This window comes from Perissodus microlepis, chromosome 16 (assembly GCF_051167445.1).
Source record: "Perissodus microlepis isolate ML-2025 ecotype Zambia chromosome 16, ASM5116744v1, whole genome shotgun sequence".
NCBI lineage: Eukaryota > Metazoa > Chordata > Actinopteri > Cichliformes > Cichlidae > Perissodus > Perissodus microlepis.
Window position 1 is genome coordinate 4,153,545 of NC_140476.1, and position 26,456 is coordinate 4,180,000.

General features: G+C 41.8%; 2 protein-coding genes across 6 annotated transcripts in view; one reads left to right on the forward strand and one right to left on the reverse strand.

Annotated features, from left to right (window-relative positions):
- dnah7 (dynein, axonemal, heavy chain 7) overlaps positions 1–21,841 on the forward strand; it is a 73,763-nt gene extending 51,922 nt beyond the window's left edge. Inside the window, exons 50-66 of one of the 2 annotated variants that reach the window (XM_084954669.1) lie at positions 1,872–2,062; positions 3,748–3,881; positions 4,009–4,344; positions 4,504–4,630; positions 4,926–5,120; positions 8,065–8,157; positions 8,241–8,417; positions 8,608–8,769; positions 8,857–9,057; positions 9,208–9,369; positions 10,396–10,581; positions 13,198–13,335; positions 15,171–15,401; positions 16,879–17,031; positions 18,816–18,993; positions 19,721–19,824; positions 21,565–21,841. In XM_084954669.1, the coding sequence (XP_084810795.1) occupies positions 1,872–2,062; positions 3,748–3,881; positions 4,009–4,344; positions 4,504–4,630; positions 4,926–5,120; positions 8,065–8,157; positions 8,241–8,417; positions 8,608–8,769; positions 8,857–9,057; positions 9,208–9,369; positions 10,396–10,581; positions 13,198–13,335; positions 15,171–15,401; positions 16,879–17,031; positions 18,816–18,993; positions 19,721–19,824; positions 21,565–21,771 (2,975 nt within the window). In that variant the 3' untranslated portion in view covers positions 21,772–21,841. Of the gene's footprint in view, positions 1–1,871; positions 2,063–3,747; positions 3,882–4,008; positions 4,345–4,503; positions 4,631–4,925; positions 5,121–8,064; positions 8,158–8,240; positions 8,418–8,607; positions 8,770–8,856; positions 9,058–9,207; positions 9,370–10,395; positions 10,582–13,197; positions 13,336–15,170; positions 15,402–16,878; positions 17,032–18,815; positions 18,994–19,720; positions 19,825–21,564 lie in introns of those variants that run through there. The other variant, XM_084954670.1, reaches the window with a different exon arrangement.
- Positions 21,842–23,205: 1,364 nt separating this feature from the next.
- Positions 23,206–26,456, reverse strand: part of slc39a10 (solute carrier family 39 member 10) — a 37,605-nt gene continuing 34,354 nt past the window's right edge. For all 4 annotated transcript variants that reach the window (XM_084954672.1, XM_084954671.1, XM_084954674.1 and 1 more), the window contains 2 exons: positions 26,310–26,456; positions 23,206–26,140 (listed from right to left, as the gene is read on the reverse strand). The exon at positions 26,310–26,456 is cut by the window's right edge and continues 44 nt beyond it. In XM_084954672.1, coding sequence (XP_084810798.1) covers positions 25,988–26,140; positions 26,310–26,456 — 300 coding nt within the window. In that variant the 3' untranslated portion in view covers positions 23,206–25,987. The remainder of the gene's footprint in view (positions 26,141–26,309) is intronic.

Sequence of the window (26,456 nt, forward strand, 5' to 3'; positions counted from 1 at the left end):
TAATGTACTGTTAATATGTCAGACTACTATAGATCACATAAAAGCTCAGGAGAAATCAATTATGTGTTCTGCATTTATTTTTTCTCCTGCCCGGTGTTAGGCTTAAGCTGCGATGTGTAGGCAGATGTGACGATGTCTTTGGACCGTTTTTATGTGACCAAGTGTGGTTGAGGCAGCCATGTGTCTGATTTTATTAATCTCTGTAGCCCCGAAGTGGAAAAGCATTCAATCCCCAGTGCTGCTGTGTAGATGTGACCTTTTGGTCCTCAAACTGGTTTCAGAAAAGAGCCCACCATGTCTCATAGAAAAGTATACAACATGTTTTTAAAAGTTGTGGGATAATATTGTAGATAATTGCTTCTCATATTATTTTGAAGGTGCCACGGGGGCAACTTCAAGAAGGAATTAAGACTCAGAAACAGAGAAAGCTGCACCACCATTACAGATACATCTAAATAATGAGCTGACCCAGCCAGCCGCTAGGTCTTTGCTTACTGCGAGGCTAACAGCTCAGAGAGTAACTTGTCCTTTTACGGCGCAAAAGAGTGCCCTGAGGGTACAGTTTCATCCTTCACAGCCTGTTTTCTTATTTCACAGTTTTACAGTTTCTTGCTGTTTGTATTGCCACTTGTAATCCTGATGATGCACTACTATTCTTTCTTTTAGCACGGTTGGGCTGGTGCTTTCATGGCAAATCTCCTAGGATATGCATGTGTTTATTAAATTTAAAAACATGCTTTTTAATCTGGTAACATATATTAAATATTTATGCCTATAAAGGGTTGACCTGCTTTGGTAACTAACTTGTAAGAGAAAGTTCATCAGCTATCACTCCATCTGAAAACTGAAGAAAAAGTTAGTTACCACCTAAAGGCAAAATGTCAATTATAGATGGGCTGATGTTGGTAACATGAGAAGAGCATTATCATACTTAATGTGAAATCGTATTAATAATGATGTCATGGGAGTAAGGCGATTGCATTTTCGTGTGCTTCACTGATTTCTTGATATTACTCATGTATGCAACTGCAGTGGAAGTTCACGGTTGAGTACTAATCACAGAAAGCTGAAAGACAGTTTAATTTCAACTTTAATTCATCACATAACTTATAATATATAGTTTATGCGAGCCAGGAATGCATCAGCACAACTATTACAAGTCTTTGTATGGAGTATAAACTTTCGTTGTTGGGAAGGGTCTCCCACTGCTCCTTAATATGATTTTAAAGATTTTTAAATTGAAAGAACATTTTCAAGCAAGATGCAGAGTACTTTCCAGAGGCAGGAACATGGCCACAATGACATGAAGTGAGAGTCCTGCATGAAATAAATGCACCATGAAATAAGTAAAATGACAAGCCGTGACACAATGCAGTACAGCGCATTTAAATCAAAACAACTGAATAAAACTAATATTAGAGAGAGATGTAAAATGAAACATGACAACAGTGAAATGATAATGGTGAAAAAAAGTTGTATTAGATAGTTAAATTGGGTAAAGAATTAAATATCAAAGGCAAAAGACCAGATTAAAGACCATTTATAGTGTATTTTTAACCAGAAAGTGAAACATTTGGCATGAAGAGTCTCTTTTTCACAGGTAGAGCAGGCGACCGTATGCAGGGTTTGAATGCGTGTTTCTCCCAGTTCTGCCAAAATGGCTAACTGGTGATCTATAAGATACTGGTAAAGGTGTTGTAGGTAAAATGCTTTGTCTTGGCTGAAGAGTTTGGAAATATTTGAAGCTTTGAAGCAGCTCAGCTGTTGAGGCAGTAGTGTTGGTCGCCTTAGACAGTTTGACAGCTTTTTATATTTATAAAGACGTCTCTCTCCTGATTAGAAAAAACATTGATTTGAACATTTTCTGTCAGTGCTGCTGGAGAATGTCGGTGAGGAGCTGGATCCCATCCTGGAGCCTCTGCTGCTTCGACAGACCTTTAAACAGGGCGGTGCAATGTGCATCCGTCTGGGAGACTCTACCATTGAATATGTTCCTGACTTTCGCTTCTACGTCACTACCAAACTACGCAACCCTCACTACCTGCCTGAGACTTCTGTCAAGGTACTGTAGGGATACTGCCGTCACCACTGTTCTGCTTTTCTTCTCCCTACTATAGGATAAAGTGCAGTAATTATAACTATGAAACCTTTTTTCTTGTACTGAAGTCCATTTGGAAGGTGCAGTAGGATGCAGGACTGGTAGTGCAGGTTTGCAGCAGTTTCATTATAATGGCTTGCTGGGAGTTTCACTGGCCAGCTTGTTGGATCAAGTATCTGAGCATCCAGAAAGAACTTGAATGGATAAAATTCCCGGTGATTAGCTTTAATGTTTTAATTCTACGTTGTGGAGACACGCAGAGAAACCTTCTATCCAACATATTCCATCACTGAGACGTAAATCTGATACCACCTTTAGTTAAAGCAGAGGATAGCATTCATAGTCACCACACATAACAGTGCTGTTTACAGCAAGTTTCAGTGTTGCTGTAACGAGCCGTATGCAGTCCTCCATGCATTCTGTACTAACCTCTTCCACACAGATGGAGCTACAACCCTTTAATTGTGTCACAGCTAAGGATAGATGTATCTACCACAACAGAGCCAACATAGAAGGGAATAATAAAACACAAGCACACACATAAACCAACAGAGTCATCTGCAGGCTTCTGCCTTTAAAATATCAATAATAATAGTGATAAATAGCATCATTTAGAACTGAGGTTTGATTTTCGTTTTGTTTTTTTATTTAAAGTTTTCATTTGATATCAGATGAGATCTACTTTTCTTCTTTGGCTCTTAGTTATTGATACCACCCAAATGACATTTTTACCTCAATAACACAGTGAATCATTGTTCAGTGATATCACCTATATCACCTTCCCAATGGAACACAGCCCCCATCCACTCTGAAAAAAGGTTCCAAGAAAAGGAGCATTAAAGGAAAATTGCATTACTGAGAGGCAAGGGGTTGGAAAGCATTACAGAAGATCACATTTCAAGCATCTATTTGCAGGGGCTCTCCTCTTTATGGGCAGCCATTAGATTGATTCAACTCATTTTTCACAGCTGGCTCAATTCTTCCCTTTTTTTTCCCTCATTTTTCTTAAATCTTTTTTTTTTTTTTTGTCTTCTGTACAGTACACTATGAGTTTCCATTATTCCCATTAAACCCTATTTGAAACGCAATAGCTCCAAATACAAGAGGGTAAGCATCTAGAAAAAAAGCCCTTAGGAGTGCAAGGGACGAGGCGAGGCAAAGAAGGAGGGTGTATGTGTGAAAAGGACAAACTGGAGATTTATACAGGCTCTGAGTCTTTACCACCAGCTGAGTGGGTCTCACGGCATCAATAGAAATGGAATTAAGCCCCGAAGAAGTGCACTCTTTTATTAGGGCAGAGAGTAGATAGCATATATAGGCTTTTAACCTCCGGGTAAGTGCAGCGCAGGATGACTACGCCTGTGGTAAAAGACACTCCTTCAACTCCTGCAACACCTTTCCACAGAAAAGGAGAAAAAAGTAAATGCATCCTACCTGTACTTTGCCAAGGCTGAAGCAGTTACTGAAATTGATTGGGTAGGAGGTTTGGCCAGGAGAACAGCTCTAAAGCCGAGACGATCAACACTTCACTTTAATGGCTGAGAAAAAGGGCGGACACCTTCCTCTGAAACATACACACGTACATCACTTATTCTTCAACGATTATGTCTCCATAGTTGTACGTGAAGTGGATATTCTGTGTGATGTAGGTGACTCTGCTAAACTTCATGATCACTCCAGAGGGCATTCAAGACCAGCTACTGGGCATTGTGGTAGCCCGGGAGAGGCCTGACCTGGAAGAAGAGAAACAGGCTCTCATTCTGCAGGGAGCAGAGAACAAAAGGTACAGAGGCATATGTTAGACCAAGGTCAAATCCATTCAACTAATTCAATAAAATCTCTACTTCCCCGAGTGAAAAATACTGTAGACTATTAATTCAGAGTTTCTTCCTTTTTCTTTTTTTTTTCAGACAACTGAAGGAGATCGAGGACAAAATATTAGAGGTCCTGTCCTCCTCTCAGGGCAACATCCTGGAGGATGAGACTGCCGTCGAGATCCTCTCTGCTTCCAAGGTGCTTGCCAACGAAATCTCAGAGAAGCAGGCCGTGGCCGAGGTGACAGAGAAGAAGATTGATGAGACCCGCATGGGTTACACACCTATTGCCGTGCATTCGGCAATCTTGTTCTTCTCTATTGCTGACCTGGCTAACATTGAACCCATGTACCAATACTCCCTCACCTGGTTTATTAACCTCTTCATCAGCTCCATTGAGAGCTCAGACAAGAGTGATGACTTGGAGCAGAGGTAGGCAGGCCTGACTAATGTACTAGCAAAATACTAGTTCCTGCTGGTCACCAAAACAGTGTTTTAAAGGTCTCTGTTAAAAAATTAAATGCAATGCTGGTGATGGTGCATTAATGTGATTAAAGATTATTAAATGATGGCATGCATCTCTTTTTTCAGACTGCAGATCCTGAGAGACCACTTTACCTATACACTGTATGTGAATGTGTGTCGCTCTCTGTTTGAGAAGGATAAGCTACTTTTTTCCCTCTGCCTCACTGTCAGCCTGCTTATGCATAGCAAGCTGGTAGGAATTTACACACGCACAGACACATTTGATAATGGAGAACACACACATATTGTTTGGTTTTGTTTTTTTTTTTAATAAGTGATTAGATAATCAAACAAGCTCCTTAGTGTCAGTTTTCAGCTCTGGTCTTCTCGAGCATTGTTTTAGATTATCTGTTTCTTCTATTTCCAATTTGCATAAACTACTTATCCAAAGATAATCCCCCAAATTGTCAAGCATTAATCCACTTAATTACAAATTCTGGTCATTCTGCTGCTGTGTTAACAGGACATGTCACTAATTAATGTTTTAGGTGGAAGAGGGGGAGTGGCGCTTCCTTCTAACGGGCGGTGTGGGCCTGGACAATCCCTACTCCAATCCCTGCACCTGGCTGCCTAAAAAGTCTTGGGATGAGATATGCCGCTTGGATGCGATGGAACATTTCAAAGGCCTGCGTCAGGACCTGACAGGCTGCAGAAATGAGTGGAAACAGGTCTATGACAGCCCAGTAAGTCGCCTCTCGCTGGGTTTGTTGAATATAGTAAAAAAATATGATGACATTTTTCATTTATTGTTCTAGTTTAAACTCAGAAAAATAAACTTTGATGTAGTCTGTATTAAGTACACTTGAAATAAAATATTCAAGTCGGTTTATGTTTTAAATTTGATGATTATGGTTTATAGCATATGAAAATCAGAATTTCAGTGTGCTATTGGTACCATTGCATTGGCAATATTAACAATTATAGGGAAGATTGCTGATTCAAGAAGTAGAATCTGCCTCCATGCACAGGAATGGAGCTACAACTGTCTGAGCCAGAGACCACATCAGAATATTTTACCTGGACTTTTGCTCAGTGGTTCAAAGTCTTCTTTTCAGATGAAAGTACATTTTGCTTTTTATTCGGAACTCAAAGCGTCCCACCGTCTGGAGGAAGAGTGGAGAGAATCAAAAGGTGTTTCAAATCCAGTGAAGTTGGCCAGTGTTGGGTGCTATGTTATCTGCTTATGTTGGTGGTGGTTGGCCCACTGTGTTTTATCGAGTCAGCCATCTACCAGAGCACTTCATGTTTCCATCTACAGAACGCTTTATGTGGATGCCGATTTTCTTTTCTCCACCAGAAGTTTGCTTCTGCCCACAATCCCAAAACTGCTACCAAATGGTGTTTTGACCATGTTGTTAGTGTCCTTTATTGGCCAGCTAGCTGAAAGAGACTACATGGGGTATTGTCAAGAGGAAGATGAGAAAGATCCAACCCAAAAATACAGATCAGCTGCTATCAAAGGGGCAGTAAATCATCCTAAAATGTAAAGTTAATCAATATTAAACATTAATTTAGCTGCTGTGACTTGTGTCGTATTTTAGGAAGTGTGTTAACTTCTAGGTGGAAGTGAGTTTGGTTACAGTTTACATCAAACTGGTCTTCTTTTGGTGTCAACAGAGTATTGAAATTAAAACATCTGTCTGCAGTCTGTTGGTTTGATAGATCAGAGTGGATCCACTGACCCAAAGTTTACTTTAGAAAATGAATATGTACATCAAAAGATTTAACAATTATTATTTTTTGTTTGTTTCTATGTTTTTCATCTCTGCCCTCTTACCCAAACCTTATAGATTAATTACTTGACGTACAGCCGACAAAATATTATAATTATTTTTCGGTGTGGGTGTTATCTGTGTCCTGCGGGTGGCATGGTGATGGTTTCCTGGTTTAAACGACCACCAGCTGTTTGAAGCCTTTCTGTGTGGAGGTTGCATGTTCTCAGCGGGGTCTCTGAGTATTCTGGCTTCCTCCCACAGTCCAAAGACATGCATGTTAACCGGTGATTCTAAATTGTCTGTAGGTATGAATGGTTGTGTCTCTGTGTCACCTTGTTACAAGCTTGTGATCCTGTCCAGTGTGCACCCTGACTCTTTCCCTGTGGCAGCTGGGATAGACTCCAGCCCCAGAATTGGATGTGTAAGTGGAAGAAGATTGATGGATGCATTGAGTGTTTTGGAAGTGCTTGTCTTGTAGACACAGACTAGAGTAAAAGTTGCTGCTTTGCTGGTGAAAGCACAACAAGAAACGGAGTCTTAATTTCTTCTTAATATGAGTAAAAGTGTTTGATTGGCTGTGCAGATGCAAAACAATCAAACCTTGGGAAAACAGTGAATGAGATAAAATAGCAGCATTAAACACAAGGCCAGCTTCGCCCAACTTTAAGCTTAGCAGGGTGGCTCTGTGGAATCTCACAACTGGGGTGCAGCGGCGCTCCCCCCTTCCCTGCCTGGGAACAATGTGGATGCAGAGTACTTCAGTTTATATATTCAGTGTAGCATGTATGCTTTGACTATTTTACCACCTTTTGTCTTGGCTAGATTTCTTTATTAATCATAACATGTGTTCTCACTTTGATTCCACACACATGCCATAATTTGATTCGTTACATTGTTATCTTTTTTCTTGATATTAATGATAGATATGCCAAACAAATCATAGGATTAGTTGTTTTCCTGTCAGATTATGATGCACACAGAGACACTGTCCATCTTTGAAACACAGAGAATCACAAACTGAGGTTTCATCTAATCTAATCAAATCTATTCAGCTCCTGTTGTGCTCCTCACATCTATGCAATCTAAATGCAAGAACAGCTGCTTAATCAATGTGTGGCGCATTCAAACATGCGTGCGGCGTACAGGCTTGTGTCTTTGCCGTCGCACATACGTACACACAAACCATCTTTGATTTATAATCAACAAAATCAGCCACAACACTTCTGTCTAATTACATCGAGTTTGTTCCAGTTGTAGAATTCACATTTATTCAATTTTGATGTAAGAACAGCTGTTCAATCAAGCACACGGGCACTCACACACGCTAACACACCCTGTTCACACAGTGAATCCCCAGGAGATCCTAAATAGGTGTATCCATCTCAAAGCACCTGCCAACACACATAGCCAGAAGTCTCTCGACAAACAGCCTAGGGGAAATAATTCCAAAAGTTCCCTCTACCATTGCTCACTTCCTCCGGTGCACTTGTTCCACTAATTAATCAAACATATTGCTGTGACCTAAAACCCATTTCTGTTTTTTTTTCTTCTCTTCCCCATTTCTGTCTGCTTCCATTTGTTACCTTTCTTCATGCTTTTCATTTGCATGTCTAGTTATGTACAATATTTCTCTATTTTTGGAATTTCGATTCACCTTTTTGCACGATTGCACTGATTAACCTTGCCTGTCACCGAAAACTTGACATAATTATTCCTTAGCTGGTATTTGATTAGGATTATTTTGATCAACAGATTTAAAATATCTAGTGCTTTTCTACAGCTATAGCTTAAAATATATATTTATGACATATGACAGGATTAATATTTGGAAAGTTATGCAGTGTGAAACTAAAAGTACTTCCCATGCATACTTAGTCTGAATCAAAACTGACTCTGCTTTGTCTATTTGCAGGAGCCCCATCAGACTCAGTTTCCTAATGAATGGCAGGAGAAGCTGAGCCAGTTTCAGAAGATGCTGGTGATTCGCTGTCTCAGGCCAGACAAAGTCAGTCCACATGGGGAATGATCTCTTTTTATAACCTTTTTTTCACATAAAACCTCTAAAACATTCCTTTAACTTGTCCTCAGATTGTTCCAATGGTTCAGGAGTTTGTTTCAGACAAGTTGGGCCATCACTTCATTGAGGCGCCACCCTTTAACTTAAGTAACACCTTTATAGATAGCCACTGTTGTGCCCCCCTTATCTTCATCCTTTCCCCTGGCTCCGACCCCATGGCGGCTTTGCTCAAGTTTGGAGATGAAAAGGTACAGAGACATTACAACTATAGCTGTCATCCTGCTGTGTGCATGAAACTGTAAATGAAATCAAAATTGCCTCTAACAATGAAAGAAATTCAATCTCGATATTTACCGGGTCTAAAAAAAAAAAGAGAGAGAGAGACCTCAGTCAAAAAGCAGCTAAAAAATGAAGTGCACCACTCTTCTTATCTCTCAGGGCTTTACTGGTAACAAGCTGACGTCCCTCTCTTTGGGCCAAGGCCAAGGTCCTATTGCTATGCGCATGATTCAGACAGGCATTAACGAAGGCACCTGGGTGGTTCTGCAAAACTGCCACTTGGCCACTTCATGGATGTCAACACTGGAGAGAGTTTGTGAGGTGAGGACATGCACTTTTTCGGTACACAGCAAGTTATATTGTTCCAATATATGCATGTATTTACTTGCTTTTTGCCTCTGTGAGCAGGGGCTGAACCCAGATACCACCCACCCAGACTTCAGGCTGTGGCTTACTAGCTACCCATCTCCCACATTCCCTGTGGCGGTGCTCCAGAATGGTGTTAAGATGACCAACGAAGCTCCAAAAGGTCTCCGCTCCAACATTGCACGTTCCTTCTTAATGGATCCCATCTCTGACCCAGAGTTTTTTGGCAGCTGCAGCAAGCCGGTCAGTATGCAAACATGTCTTGGTGGCTTGCTGTGCATGTCTACCATGGCTCCATCAGCGGGTGGATTTCAGGATGTGTGTGTTTTAGCAGTGGGATACGAGCACCACTATTTATCTTAGATCACATCTTTCATCTGTTCCACCTCCCAGGCTGTGTTCAAGAAGCTATTGTATGGCTTGTGTTTCTTCCACGCCCTGACCCAAGAGAGGAGAAAGTTTGGACCTTTAGGCTGGAACATTCCATACGAGTTCAATGAGACTGACCTCCGGATCTCTGTACAGCAACTACACATGTTCCTGGAACAGTACCAGGTAGATGTTCTTGAAATGTTTCCATTCACGGGCAATTTTTTTGCTTACTGTGTTTTTCTCTCCAAAAAACATTGTATTTCATCGAGTGAACGCAAGCGTTTAACCAGTTACAAATTCCATGCAGTCTGGGATGTAGTGCTTTCATATAAACTTTACATAGAGCTGTATGAAGTGAGTTTATCTCACATGCAGACCCACATCCACAATGTACTCCTATATAGCTGTCAGCATCTAAGCTCATATTAAAAATTCTGGCTTTTACAACTACCGTCTGCTTTGCTCAAGTATTCCTTTTCATAAGCCATATTCAAAACCCCTCTTGACATTTTTCCACATACAGATAGCACTCCAATCCTCCACCATCCCCTCTTCCTGTGGAAAAAGCAGTAGACATAAACTACTGAGGATCTTTTTGGAACGCAGTGACATTTTCAGCTTGTGGCTGAGTGTTGCTCAGTGCATTTTTAAGTGAAGCCCTCCTCAAGAAAATGCCAAACTGGCCACAACTTCACCCTTCTGCATCCTCACATGCTTTTTTTGTGTGCAAATGCTGGTTCTAAAGTGACAGGTGTGTCAGGTCACAGCATTATAACCCCCTGACAAATACTGTGTATGTCCCCTTGGTGCTTCGAAATACTTCTAACCTGTTGTGGTTTTGAATGGGATAGTTTGGATGTTTTATGGTTTCTGGCAGTGGGCTGTAGTTGGATCCTCGGGTTCTGTGGATTGTGGGGTGGGGTCTTTGTTCATCCGGCTTGTTTTACAGCTGTTAAGGAATTTTTGCATTGTGACAGAGCACATTGCTCTGCTGAAGAAGCTTCTACCATGAGGAGGGTTTGCAGCAGTGTTGGCTGGTACGAGTCAAAGTAATGTCTGCATGAATGCCATAAGTTTCCCATCGTTTTGTTTCATTGCAAAACTTCACCTGTCAGAGCTGACAGATCTGTGTACATTGAAAATCAACTACCTCTCACTTACCCGCTGTTATGTTCTCTTATGAAATGAATGATTTATTGTGTTGTACAGGAAGTGCCGTTTGATGCCCTCTGTTACATGACCGGTGAGTGTAACTACGGCGGGCGAGTGACTGACGACTGGGACAGACGAACCCTGCGCACGATCCTCTCGATCTTTTACACCCCAAAGATCATCCAGGACCCTGGCTACACATTTGACCCCAGTGGGCTGTACTATGCACCAGCTGAGGGAGATGTAAGATATACAGAGTCTCAGATAAGATTTTTTTTAAACGAATCACCTCTTTGGTTAAGGTCTGGCTGTAGGCAACAAAATAAGCACAGGATTTATGGTAATATGTCAATACCAGGGAAATGTTTTTGCAGTATTCATGATGCAAAGTCTCACTGATCTGAGTTGTCACTCTCTCCTTTAGTCACATTTAGTAACTTCTCGTTACTTTTATTATCTTCAAAATGTGTGTTTGGTGCCACAACAAAAACTCCATCTCACTCCTGTTTATGGACCAAATATAATGTGTTTTTTATCAGGCACACTCCATTTCCAGGGACAATAATTGACTTCAAACCTCATGATCATATGCTCAGTTCAGACTTATGGTAGATGCACTACCGGTCAAAAGTTTGGACACACCTTCTCATTTAATGTTTTATTCTTTCTTTTTATTACTTTTTATATTGTAGATTCATACTGAAGATAGCTTCATGATGTGGTCTCCTAAAATGGTTTCACTTCACAGGTGTGCTGTGTCAGGGTTCATTTGTGGAATTTCTTGCTGCCTTAATGGGGTTGGGACCATCAGTGTTGTGCAGATGTCAGGTTGGTACACAGCTGCCAGCCCTATTAAAAATGTTAGAATTAATAATATAGTACGAACCAATCAGCTAAGTAGAGAGAAATGACAGTTCATAATTACTGTAAGAACCAAAGGTCAGTCAGTCCGGAATCTTGCTAAAACTTGTGTTCCCAAAAAACCATCAAGAACTACGACAAAACTGGCTCACACAAGGACTGCCACAGGAAAGGAAGTCCAAGAGTCACCTCTGCTGCTGACAATAAATTCATCAGAGTTGCCAGCCTCAGAAATCGCAAGTTAACAGCACCTCAGATTAGAGTCTATATAGATGCCACATAGGGTTCCAGTAGCAGACACATCTCTACATCAACTGTTCAGAGGAGACTGTGCGAATCAGGCCTTTATGGTCAAATAGCTGCTAAGAAACTACCACTAAAGAAAAGAAAAAAAGCTGTTCAGATTTGTTTGGGCCAAAAAACACAAGGAATGGACATCAGATCAGTGGAAATCTGTGCCTTGGTCTACTCCAAGTTTGAGATCTTTGGTTCCAGCCACTGTTTCTTTGTGTAACATAGAAAAGGTGAACAGATGGTCTCTACGTGCATAGTTCCCAACATGAAGCATGGGGGAGGAGGTGTGATGGTGTGGGCGTGCTTTGCTGGCGACACTGTTGGGGATTTAGTCAAATTTGAAGGCACACTGAACCAACATGGCTACCACAGCATCCTGCAGTGACGTGCCATCCTATCTGGTTTGTGTTTGGTTGGACCGTCATTTATTTTTCAACAGGACACTGACCCCAAACTCAGCTCCAGGCTGTGTAAGGGCTATGTGACCAAGAAGGAGAGTGATGGAGTGCTGTGCCAGATGGCCTGGCCTCCACACTCACCTGACCTATCCCACCTAGGGTGAGATGGACCGCAGAGTGAAGGCAAAAATGGCCAACAAGTGCTCAGCATCTGGGAGCTCCTTCAAGATTGTTGGAAAACCATTTCAGATGACTGCCTCATAAAGCTCAACGAGAAAATGCCAAGAGTGTGCAAAGCAGTAATTATAGAAAAATATAAAATGTGTTTTGAGCTATTTCACACTCTTTGTGTTCACTACATAATTCCATATGTGTTCATTCATAGTTTTGCAGATTCTCACTGAAGCAACAATGTAAATAGTCATGAAAATAAAGAAAAACCATTCAATGAAAAGGTTTGTCCAAACCTTTGACTGGTAGTGTATGTATGCTGTATGAATGGATATATGTGATTGGTGTTTTTGTTTTTTATATTTTCTATTCTTTACCCTGCTAATCAAAATGTTGCCTGTAGACTCTGATGAAAACTACATGCTGAATGCATCAACGAAATAATACAGTTCTTCTGTACTGTAAGAAGAACTGTAAGTGTATCTGTATCTGTAAGTGTTCCTTCAGCTTTAACCTCTTCACATGTTCTACTCCTCAGTATTTGCCTCGATGTCACAATATGTCAACCAGGTTTAAGTGCAGTCTGCTAAACTAGCAGATGCTGAGTTTGTTCATGCTGTTGAATTTTTGATATATAGTACAGCATAGGTATGTTATTCACTTGTGTTTTCATTCATATTCAAATATCAGTTACACAAAGCTGCTGGCAGTATCATTGCCTTAAAATTCAATAAAAGTAAACCTGGCAGTTTTTCAAGGAAGCATATTGCAGGACTCCTTTGCATTGTTGTTGAGCTACCTTTAAAAAGTCATTAACAGATAAAATGTGTGTAACAAGGCACAGCAGGAAGCCACCATCAGTTAGGGCTGATATATTTGTTAACACTAGTACAATCTATGGTGCACACCATTTTATTTGGCATTTAGTTCTCCAGCACTGCACCCCCCTCCAACCACATCTTTTATTCATGAAGCCACATTTACATAGTCATTAAAATAAATGTCAGCAATCTAAGGAGCCGACTTGTTTTTCAGCAAGTGTTATTACTCGAGATGTTTCCTGATGTTGCGTTAAAAAATCGTCCTCTTACTTCACTCGTCCCCTCTCCCTCTGTTTTCTGCATCTCTGTCGCAGTACGACAACTACATCGAATATACCAAGTCGCTGCCACTCAATCCGTCACCAGAAATTTTTGGCATGAACGCCAACGCAGATATCACCAAGGACCAGGCTGAGACTCAACTTCTGTTTGACAGCATCTTGCTTACACAGGTAACGCTACCTTGACCCTTGATAAGTCTGTATTGTATTGATCAGCTGTCACAGGAAGTTCAGACACACATGAGTAATCTTTTAGGAAAAGTAAACGGGCATATCCAGGAGTAGTTTGTAGAGATCTTTTTTTACTACCACAGAAATGGAAAAAAACCAGCACTGAGGCCAGACCTCGGCACAAATTAAAAAAAGAAAGAGCCAGCAGCCTTTGGTTGCTTCCCAGGCCAAAGCGCCCCCTCTTGGCCAACATCCCAGATGCTCAGCTGGAATGACCCCACCCACTCTGACCCCGCAAATATATAACACACAAACAAACACAAAATAAACAGACCGGAATACATGCATGGGAACACATTTACCTAGGCACCGAAGTTATTTCTCCCATAAACACACACAGCATCGGTATGCCTCCTGTGGATCTGTTCTAAATATTTTATCGGCCTGCATTAAAATGCACCGTGCAGCATTAATTAAAAACAAAAAAAAAAATCTAAATAAATATTGCAGTTGCTTTTAGAGAGACATTTCAAAGAGCAACATTGTGCTTTGAGGCTGCAGAGACACAGTCACAGTGGCTTTGGTGGAGCTGTGTGATCCAGCATCATTATATCTCAGCTTTGTTAGACGAGGTTAGCTTGTTCAGGATTATATATCTTACCGCTTCCCCGCTCCAGTCGATGTTTGATGGAAATCAAATGTGAGGGATTTTGCATCAAGGCCTACTCGAACATGAAAGAAGTGTGGCTTCTACTGCAAAGTGAAAAGGGTTTTTTATTTATCTGTGTATCCATTTATTTAAAGAACCACCACAGTGTCTTTGACTTCTGAAAAAATATTTCTCTATGCTAGAAGTTTTAAAGTGGATCGACACACAACACTAGAGAAGAATTCCACATTCAGCTCAGCATATATAGTGAAAGTGTATTTTTATAGCATCAGACCTGCGTTGCTACAAAGAGAGAATTATCTCCACATGCATCGTGACTTCTAGATCTCAAGTTAAAATTAGAGCTCCGTGCAGTCTGGCATTTATTCGTATAAATTCCATTCAACAAGATTAATAATGGCTCCAGTCATGTGTGGACTTCATTAGCATCTAATACGATCTCATCAGTCTCAATGACCGATAAACAGGGAGACACTTCAAATGGAATGAAGCAGCTATTTATCATTCTCCTACTGTAACCCTGTTGCCATTAGCCAATGATTATCCATTACCGCTGGCTAGTGACTAAGCATCATATAGGTAAATGGTGCAAGTTGGACTAAGAAGAAAAGCGTAAGGATCACAGATTAGAGTGAATAATTATCACCGTGAATGATCATTATAATTGTTGATAAGAGTGTGTCAAATTACTGCGTGGGAGAAATCGGGGGTAAAATGCAGTGAAGCCTTTCATCTCACGCTGTATGATGAAATCCTGAGATTATACTTGCAGTGATTCCTCTGTGGACAGTGTTGCAGCTATAACCTGAGAAATGTGTACAAATTAAGAAAGAGAAGGTAAAATTAAATATAAAAACGTTGATATTCTGTGTCATTCTGTGTTCTTTTAGATGCATAAAATGTGAATCACTCAGGCACAAAGATGATGAAATATAAGCAAAGTCGAGTCAGAAGTCAGGCCCTCTTAGCATCAGGGTCTTTTCAGGATCAGAATAGCACCAGTGCAAATGAGTCTTTAAAAGAGAATACATAATTTGACAAGTCAAAGACAGCAAATGGTAATTTTCCCTAAAAATTATGAACTGTCAATCGAGTGAGAACCCCACATCCTGCCTTCCCTTCTCAGCAGCCCTCTGTCGCTCTGTTGTGCTGTGTCTCTGATCAGTCCCGCTCTTCAGGCGGAGATGCCAAATCCTCAGATGACATGGTCTTTGAAGTGGCAGCTGACATCCTCAGTAAGCTGCCTGAAGACTTTGACTTGGAGGCAGCAATGAGCCGCTTTCCTACCAGCTACAACCAGAGCATGAACACAGTGCTGGTGCAGGAGATGGGTCGCTTCAACAACCTGCTCGGCACGATCCGAGACTCTTGCATCAACATTCAGAAGGCAATAAAGGTACGTGGAGAAAGGGCTGGAATGTATCTGCAGTAAATTTGAAGAGTGTCTTTTTTTTTAAATCACTTTTCACAAGAGAAATATGAAAATATCAAGAATTAAGTGTCGTCACTCAGCAGCCATCTGAGCAAAAGCCTCTAACTAAATAACTGAAAAGAGAACCATAAGTCTTATTTCAGTGGTCATGGGATATAAAAACACTATTATGAATTACTTATAATTCACTTCAAAAAAGCAACACGATCAAAGTGTGTGGCTCATCCCACCAGAGCACAGAGAAAATGTGCTGGTTTACATTAAGGAGACTGTAAGATGAGAAAAAGTACTCCTGGCTAGATCTTTAGTATGATAACAGATATATCAGCAGCCGCACACTTGAAACTGTCATGAACTTCAACTGTGTACTTGCAAATGTACAAGATGACTGGATCATATGTTTCCCAGTTGGGCTCTGTGGTGGCTCTCTGGGAGACAGGTGAGACACTTGGCATTCAGGAGTTTTCCCATCACTTTCTATTGATCGTTTTGAGAGTGCCACGCCTCTCCTTCCGCCTCTGGGTAATACCTGACCTACCAGAGAGGGGAGTAAGCATTAAGTGTTTAAGTCTGGTCCAGGTCTCAGGAATCATTGTTGTCTGGATATTGTCCAAATGCCAAATGCTGTGTAATTGCAGTAAATTTGTTTAAGAAAAACAGTTACGCCAAATGATGAATCATCATTGATTTTACATTTCTGTTCAGTGAAAGTAATAATTCATGTGTGGACGCACACCTCTGCTGAATGATTATAGAGGAAACACTGGTAATGCATCCTCAGAAATCAGATACTATAAACATCCAGCAGAATACAGTTGGGTGCAACAACCTAATACACATCCTCTCTTTGTTAAACCAGGGAAAGTGTAGACATTATCCTGCATATATTTTTTGTCTACGTAAAAGTCTGTGTGTTACTGTTATTGTCATCATACAAGCAGTGTTGCTAAATTATACACCAGATAAATCCATGAGCGAGGATCCACAAGTATTACAGGAGTCTGAGCAGTTGCACTCCCAAATAGATTCTAACACCTTCATATAATTTTGATTAGTTATTTTATTCTTTTCTTAAATTGCGACAACCACACTTGGAAACAGCATTCCAGATTGACTGTAATTAGACTAAATGAAATTAATAAAGCAAAGTTCCTCTGCATATAACTGCAGTCCTGTTGTTCAAAGGTTAGAAAAATAAGCCTAGACATTTGCGTGCTTCTCTTTGTAACTTTAATGAACACATCTCTTTCTGAGATGTTCCATCGTCACCAGACTGAAGAGAAAGCCCAAGACTCACAAGGGGAACAAAGCACATCATAGTTCATTGTGGTATCAAAGGCCCCCCACAGAACAGTAAGAGTTCCCCATTACGCACCTGTCTGTCTCCTGCTAGCTTCAAAGAAAGTTAATCACATGTGTGTGTGGGTGTGTTTGTGTGCAGGGTCTCGTGGTGATGTCTGCAGAGCTGGAGGAGGTGGTCAGCAGCATCCTGAAGGGTCGCATCCCAGCCATGTGGATGAAGAAGTCCTACCCCAGCCTCAAATCGTTAGGAAGCTACGTCAATGACTTCCTAGAGCGACTGACGTTCTTGCAGGTGACTAAAACAAGAGAACTGCATCAAATAAGTGGGATTCTGGTCTGTTGACTCGAGTTTAGCTATAAGGATCTGACCATTTTGCTTTTTTTTTTGAGCCAAAAGTGAGCATACTTGGATGAGATGGTGGCTAGTGAGTTTGTTTAGGAAGCTGCATTTGAAAAGTGCACAGGTGTAACAGAGAAAGTAACATTTTACTTCCAGCCCATCTAAGTCCTTTACTGTGAAGTAAGCTCATGTACTTACCAGATCAATGCATTAAAATTTTCCAACATGCAGCACAAGGCGATAAACATCACCAACAGGTTCAGACCAGCTCTTCAAGTTACAGGAGCGAGGCCTCGCAGGCCGTGTTGTTCAGCCCTAATGTCGATAACTCACCAGGTTAAACTGGAAAAAATCTATGCCTACAGTTTTAATGGATGAAGGTATTGTCTAAAACTTTCGGAGAGCATCTTGGGGTTAGTATCTTGCCCAAGGATATTTGGCATGACTGGAGCAGACAGGGATTGAACCACCAGCCTTCCAATTAGTGGAGAACATGAGCTAAAGTCATGCCTTTATATAAGTCAGGTATTATCACAGCACAAAATAAAAATAGTAAAGCTGATTAAAAATTAAATAACAACATAAAAAGGTTTTAATAAAGTATTAACCGTATTTTTTTATACATAAGTGTTATGGATGAAAAACTTAAGTCATTGCGTACTTTTGCTGTATAACGATCTGCCTTAAGCTGTGCCACACTTGGCACACTTACACAAGAGTGCTTTATTCCACAGTGGCTTATCAACACGGAGGAGGCAGGGAGATCTGCTGTATTATGCATTTTAATCACGAGCAGAGTTGGCACTGGAAACACTTGCAGCCACATGACCTACCATGTGAGTCTGCAAAGTGAAGCGCTTCATCGAACAGTGCTGTCAGTTCCCACGGCAGAAATATCCTCCTCCTGTTAGTACCCTCTCAAATGAAAAGAATACTGTGTGTGTGTGTGCATCCACTCACGACTCCCTAAAAGTGAGCTGGAAAGTGCTGTGTTTCTTAACTATGACTGCATGTTTGTTTAGGAGATGTTGGTAAAAATAATAATCCCTGTTAACATTTATGAATACAGAAATCAGTAAAAAAGGAGGAAAAATTGAACTTTTGACCCTACAGTGCGGGGATTTGGTGCTTTGTTGTTCTGTGAGAGGATTTTGCTGGCGTGGGTTGGGTCCACCTGCAAACCAGTACAAAGTTGCTCTAAAGATCATATTTATCATCTTTTCCAGGAGGACAATGCCCCCATCCAGACGGACGTGAGGGGTCTATGATTGGATGAAATTGTGATCGCTTTTGTTTGAGGGCTGGGGGTCGAAGGCTGCAAGTGTTTTCCTATTCCTATAGTGATTTCCTGAATTGGCAGGTTACATTTATTGTAATACCACAGCACTAGCATGTGGCATGCTAGTGCATGCTAGTGCTGTGCCTCAGTGTGTGTCGCTTGATTTGTGGTCCAGACTGAAACATCTCAGGGATCAAGTGAAGAATTCAGTTTTCACATTACAATCTGTCATTTAAATAACATATGTGCTGTAATTCCTTTTGTTTGTATAAGTCAGGAATTATCACAGGTTAAATTAGCAGCTCAACATAATATTAAACATATTGTACTTTAGTTACCTGCAGTGTGTAATGTTGACATGGACTTTCTTGTTCTTCTGTGCATTTATTTTTTGACTTGCTTTTCCTCACTGACTGTTTTGACTCTAAATGTCTTCTTTTCCTCTGTGTGTGTTCAGGCCTGGTACGACAAGGGCGCGCCTGCTGTATTTTGGATATCAGGATTCTTCTTCACCCAAGCCTTTCTCACTGGCAGCCAGCAGAACTACGCCAGGAAGCACACCATCCCTATCGATTTGCTGGGCTTTGACTTCGAGGTCCTGGATGACAGACAGTACAATCAGCCTCCAGCGGACGGTAGGATGCTGCTAGGAGAAAGAAAACAGCAGATAGGATGAGGGAGCGTGGCCTTGGGTTAATAGTGTAAGCAGGGTATTAGGACAGGTTTTCTAAAGGCCCCTCTCATTAAATGAGGGTAAATAAAAGATACAGGGAAGATGGAGAGCACTTGTAGTAGGAAGGAATCTGAGAGATGAAAGAGGGGAATTCAAAATGAGGTTTCAAAGCAGAGAGCGAAATGAGAGGAACACAAGTGGTGGGTGTAGGAGAAGAAACAAACAGATGAAAAGTGACACAAGGCTGACTGAATACGAGAGAAGCAAAGTATAAAGCGAGAAAGTAAGTTAAAGTAAAGCATCCCTGCCTCTCTCTTACATGCGGGCCTGCATCAGCCCCTCGCTGTGCCTCCAGCTCCGCTGTGAGATTCTCAGTCAAAGTCTCACATAAAGTCTCACCCTCAATCAGCTCCCTGCTGGGCCCCCACCAAGCTAACACAAGCTATACTGCCAAGCTACAAATCTGACAGTGTGTTTGTGCATTTGGGTGTGTCATACTGTAGAGGTGCCAACATCTAGTTATCTCTAAGTCATGCCCCCTTTTCCAGCCTATTAGAGGAAGAGCCTGCTGCACTCTGCAAACAAGCAGAGGTCAGTTCAGCTTAATTCATGTAGAAATGCGTTTGTCCATCAGGTAATTTGCGGATTTTAATATCACAGTAAGAATGAATTGTGTGTGTTTGTGTCAGGTGTGTACACCAGAGGTCTGTTCCTTGATGGGGCGCGCTGGGACAGAAAGACCAAACGTCTTGCTGAGTCCTATCCCAAAGTGCTGCACGACTCCATGCCTGTGGTGAGCATTCGGCATTGCGTTCATGTTGGTCGTCACCTTTTATTTCTAATAATTTTGTGCTTTTTATTGAATTTTTTGCAGCTGTTGTGAGCCCTCACAAGTACAGCGCATCCTTATGGAGTTTTTCAGGGCTGATAAACAGATTGAGCTCTGTTTAAAAACTGTTTCCTGATGTCACAGCCTAAAGGCATAATTTAGTTTTCACTCAGCACTATTTTCTATTCCAGATTTAAGCACCAGTGTCAAGGCAAAAAAATCATGATGTGTATGGCAGAATAAGAGGAAAAAAGCATTATTTGTAACCAGCTGATAATTCAGTGGAAAAAAACACAAAACTTTGAAATGACTGGATTTGAAAGGCCTCGGTTGGAAGGTAAACGCTGCAGCGTGTGTGTGAAACTGGCTTATGAATGCCTTCCTGGTGAGGCCCCATGCAGAAACACGTAGAGAGAAGCGTGTTGGTTTACACTTTATATTACAGCTTGTGGATTTCAACGCTCATTGTGGGCACTGTTAAATGAATTTGTGGAGCTGATAGCAAAACACTGCAGGCACCTGGTCCAAAAAGGCCCCAAAAAGCTGTGTTGCATAACAAATTCTTACATAAAGTTTGCAGGTTTATTGATTGTGCTTGTGTGAATCCCTCTGGCCATCAGAAAGAAAAAGTTTTTCATTGTTGCGTTGCTCGTAAACCCCAGTGCGACAGCTTTTACTTAAGAAGGGACAAATACTGCAAAGGAAGCGAGCAGCAGCCGCTGCGGGTGTAGCTGCTGCTTCACCCAGGAGGATGTTCTCTGGACTCGGCTGCAGCCTCAGCACTATTTGACATTCTGCCTGCAGGACACTTGTCTCCTTCCCATCCTTTTATTAATTAGCAGGGCATGCTGTGGCATATGAAAGCAGACTGACAGAGTGATGGAAGTAAGAGCCGGTGGCTCAGAGCAGCCACTGATCAAGTTTTCCTTACGGTTTGAATCTTTTCCATTCTCTCGTCTTCACAATGCAGTCAGCGCCTATGAATTATGCACGAGACTGACTTTTGTTTAATATTCAGACAGTTCAGGGCAAGTTATTAACAGAATCAGTTCTTGACAAGAGCGGAACTTAATTAAAAATGTGTTTATTATTTGCGGGGAGAGAAAAAAGCAGCACAACAGAGGCTGCCGCGCCTGCCTTTGAAATGCAAATCTTCGCTGAGGCGCCCGTTATGGAACCAGATGAGCAGTTTTTCAGGCTGCAAGTCTACAAACAGTTTTTGTTTTTTGGGTTTTTAAAGATGTTTTTTGGAGTGGCCCAGTTTATCCCTTTTGCATAACCAAGACTTCTTAATAGCCCAAGGGAGCTCTTGCTCGTTAATGCTATTGTTTTATAAGCTTATGTCCCCAAAGTTCCAATTTGTAAGTTAATGTTTGGATAACAAATCGAGAGCCAGGTTAGTTTCCACTGCAGCGATTGCTTATCGCTCCATCCTGACCTCTGGACCCCTTTGAAGACACCCACGCCCATCACAGTGCATTTATCCTGCAATCAGGGCTGTTTCCTTTTGTGTATCATCAGCGGAAGCGAAGCAAACCCCCAAAGCCAGCTGAATTATTCCACCAGTCAAATCTTATGAAAGGAAAACAACCTCTACACAACCACGGCTGCTTTCCAAACTCTAAATAGATCACACCCCAACACTTTGAGGTGCGACCACCCCATCCCGTCCCCTCTGTAACACTCTGTGCTTCTCTCTGTCAGATGTGGTTGAAGCCCATGAAGCGAGGCGACATTCCTGAGAGGATGTGTTATCTGGCGCCCGTCTACAAGACGAGCGAGCGACGTGGCACTCTGTCCACCACTGGACACTCCACCAATTATGTCATCGCCATGACACTCAACTCCAACGTTCCTGCGGAGCACTGGATCAGAAGAGGGGTCGCTCTACTCTGCCAGCTCAGCTCGTAGTCTCAGCTTTGGCTTACGTCTGGATTTGTTTCACACTCTGACGTGTAATTATAAAAATCGGGAACAGAAACCGACGCAGGCTCTCTGGGCTTTTTTTCAGAATGTCACAAACCTGCAACACCAAAAAATGACACCAATGATCATCCACAAAACACACAAGAGCACGTGTCGTACACAATGTCAGTGCCACGATGCATCAGCTGGACGACATCAGTGAGGCTGGTCAAACTCCTGTAAAGGACCGCTTCACGCTGCACTGGATAATAACACAAACCACAATCTTCTCCTAAACCTAACCAAGCTTATTATAGTTAAATAAAACTACAACCAGATATCAAACATAAACATTTTAGTTAACTGGTTTTGTGAACTTGGAAAACTAAAATTACTTAAAATATGGAGGTAATACGTTTGGTTTTAGTACCAGTTAAAACATTTATTAAAACTTGCTGATGAGGCACTGATGGACACATTTCTTGAGGCTTTGAGTGTCTACAAGACCAAGAAGACATATGCCCTCCACACAATATCATAATCATTACAAAGTCTGACAGTGATCTGACAGAATAAAAACCAAACTCAGCCTGGTTCTGCCGGAGGTTTCTTACTGTTAAAAGGAAGTTTTTCCTTCCCACTGTCGCCAAAGTTCTTGCTCATAATGAGTGATATTGTTGGGTTTTCTCTGTAAGTATTATTGTAGGGTTTACTTTACAATATGAAGTGTCTTGAGGCGACCGTTGTGATTTGGCGCTGTGTAACTAAAATTGAATTGAAAATTGAAAACTGTAATAACACTGAACTTCAAAAAGTCGTTTCTTAACACCGAAACTTGACCAGTGAAAACCAGCAAATCCACCATAGAGACAAAAGCTGCACTCTCATACTTGTTTAACCTTAATTTACTTCACTGTCACCCCTCAAACCTCCTGATCTCAACTCCTTATAGAAGGATTCTTAGCCCCAATAGTCCTGATCCAGATACCTGACACCGTGTGCAATAGCAGCATCGGACAGATACATGCGAACCCTGGAATAAAATCACAGCTTTTCTAATGAACAGGGCACTGACTCAGCTGCACAGTCTGTTTGGTTTCTTCATAGATCCATCTTCCAGGTCAACCATTCACAAACCAGCTTCAGCAGATAAAGTGAGGGCAGGAGTGCTGCCAACAGGGTTTCTCAGCTCTCTTCCGCCAATTTGTGCCGGTGTGGATAAATGTGAGAGCCAGACCGCAGTTTGAAGGGTTTAAGAAGCAATTATTACGCATTAGCTCGAGCAGATGTTCAGGTGATATATGTAAGAAGGAAACTGTGGTGGACAGAAGGTCTGTGGACTACATCTGCCAATCACCGGTGAATTTGTTGTGGTAAATATAAGAGACAGGCACCAAGCGGCAAGATTATGGCAGAACCATCAAAGATCAGGAGTCCACGAAGTTTCCAGAGTTTATTTTCCTTCCGTAGGGGAGAATGTACAGACAGGCAAAAAGCAAGGATATCACATTTTGCATTTTATATCCAGGTCACTAAACAAATGTACACAGAGCAAAGCAAATATGATCATGGTCTTTTTGCCTGAGAAACAGTGAGGAAACTTTGGGCGATGTGTCACAAAGTCTTACTGAGCACTCGACGGGGCGGTAAAGGTTTAAATTATTTAAAAAAAGAAAAACAAAACAGTCAATATTGGAGGAAAACAATCAAATAGATGTAAACTTATATTTTAAAAAGGGGGAAATAATAAGCTTCATTTGATTCTGAATTAAAATACATTCAGGTCCCATTGCACTAAAATTCCATGTGAACATAAGATGAAATAATAAAACACTTGTACAAAGACTAACCGTGCAGATAAGACGACTGCGGTCACGACATAATCTGCTTCAAAGTAATAAAAAAAAAAAAAAAAAAAGGCTTGTAACACCGTCACAATACACCCTGGACAACCTCCCATGATCTTCACACAGTTCATTTAAAAAGGAACAAAAATTTTCACCGTTTTTACTCTTGCAGTACAAAGAATAAAAACACCCAACACGTCTGTACCGCTTCACTCATGCTTCATGTATGATTCAGCCAGATCAGTGAGACTCACGACAATTTACAGCCAGTTAAGACAGACGATGGATGTCACACAGTGACAGGATAACTGAAGTCTGCGTGCTCCAGCAGCTGAAGCTAGGATTAGTAGCTTTAGCATGTGAGCCACAGAGCAGCCAATGGAATGTCGGGGTGGGCGGGATGATGGGTGGCGTCAAGCACCAGCCGCTGAAAATCCACACTGTGGCCAGTTTGGGCACAGCCAGCACAGTGACTACACATGGTTGGAAAAATACTCCCATTAAATAACCTTTGTGCTGTGGATCGATAACCTGGTTAATCGATTACTAGAAGTGCTGGGACATTTAGAAGCACTGGAGTGTACTGCTCTTTGCGTCATCTGTCACAGATTGTCGGGAATTCATTCTTCAACAAACACTTTTAGCAGGAAGAATTTTTAGCTTCAACTTTTAGCTGCACAACAACTGACGCTAGACAGACCTCATGTATTTACAGTACATCCACAGATGTATGTTTCATCAGTGAAGATGAGACAACTGCACCTCCTACCATAACTACAGACCACAGTTTGGTCCAATGGGACAAAGCACCTTTCAGGAACTCAAAGAGGCACCCTAAACAAAAATCGAGTAAACTACAACACTTGTTATGAAGATAAAAATAAGTTTAATTCACATTTTGAAGTCGGTGACTCTCAAAGAGGCCTAAGTAAGAAACGTTCTCATTTAGCTGAAGATAGTTAGACCCTTACAGAACAAAGTTGGCTGGACGTTTGCAGCATTTGGTTCCCAAAGTAGACAAAAAAGAAAACACTGATTACTGTAAATGCTAGTGTGTGTAAAGGCTTTGGCAGCTGTTAGCAGCAGCTGTCAGTAACCCTTTTCAGACACGCTTTAAAAAAAAAAAAAAAACAACAACTTTCTTTTACTGGATCTGAATGTTCCCAATTTAGTTTTTAGATGCGCTCCATACAGACATATTTTTGATGACTTTAGTCACATTGGCTTTGCGTGTATTTGCATCTACTCCCACTAAGAAACATTTGGGTTGTCTGATGCTTGCTGGTGGGAAACGGCCACGTTGTGACGGTGGTGTCATGTTACATCCCACCAGCAGCAGTAAAAACATTAAAAATCTCTAAAAACAGTCTCAATTATAACATAACTATTCAAAGCACTGAAGAAGAAGAAACCTATGTTTGAATTACAGAATACTGTCACTTGTTACCTATCCCATGTCTGAAAAGGGCTACTACAAACTACAAAGGTTTAGTAGTCTTAAAAAAAATTAGGTGGTAAAACATAATTCTAAGGGCAAAACTAAAGTTAATGGCAGCAAAAATAAAATAAAAACTGAGTAATTAAGACAATCTCCCACACACAAACAGCTGAATTCTTTTCTGTTTTGATACTGCAGCTTAAAACTGTGAGCGTGTTTTGCAGGTGAAGCAACACCAGCTAAAATGGTTTATTCCACATGTAGCAGCCAGGTGGGGCCGGGCCGGGCGTCGCTTTAAGGGCACTGTGCGATGCAGCTGTGGAGCTGCTCCAGTGGCCGGGGCTTGGCACGACGGCGTTTGATACACGACGTGATCACATAAGACGGCGACGATGGATGGCAGGTGAAACACACACCACAGATGTGCGCGGCACAGCTGACAGGACACAGCACAGAGGGGATGAGAGACGAGGACACGGGGAGGTGTACGACGACAACACACTAACAACAGGTGATGATGGATAGGCGGCGAGCTGCTGAGCCGTGACAGCTGCCTCTCTGTATGAACACACGCCCTGCACCACCTCACTATCTACATTATTTTATTTTATTCTTTTAAACGTTCAGAACAGAGGAGGTGTATCCTGGTTGGGGCATAGCTTTGCTCCTCCGTCACTCTGCCTCTTTATGTTTCACGGGGAGCAGACAGATTGGAACTGATGGAGGAGAAGTGATGGAGGAGCAGAGTATAAACACCACTACCAGAGTCATGAGATATGCATAAGCTACCGCAGCATGTTTGGAATGGAGGCACAGGCCATGAACGAGACACGTTGCATGCAAGACCGGGCCGTTACATTGCAAACAGAGCAAGTTAAGGCCAAGAACAACACTGATACATCCAGCTCTCCCCTCCTTCTGCTTCCTCTGTCCTCCACTAGAAGCCAAAATCGAAAACAATGCGGTCTTCGAAGATGGCGATGAGCAGCATGATGGCGAACCCAGTCAGCATGCCCAGGTTCTGCAGGATAAAGTGTCCCAGCTGGCACCGCTTGTGGTCCTCACTGTCCCCGTGAAGCATTTCTGGCAGCTATAAAAGAGACAAAGTAACCAGTTGGGATAAGACTCAGACTTTCTGGGATTAGCATTGCAGATCAGGAGGCAACGAGAATACGAGCGACTGCCCGTGTGTGGGAGAGGAGACTGAGTCGGGGGACAATTATCACTCTGGGGCTGTGGAGCGCGCTCAGCCAACTCACCATATCCACCAGAGCCACATAAAGGAACATGCCAGCTGTGATGGCGAAGATCCAGTTGGTGACATTGTGCGTGTACTGGCCCACCGCGGTGCCAATCAGCATGCCAACGTAGGCCATGAGGGCGGACAGCAGATTGTAGACAATAGC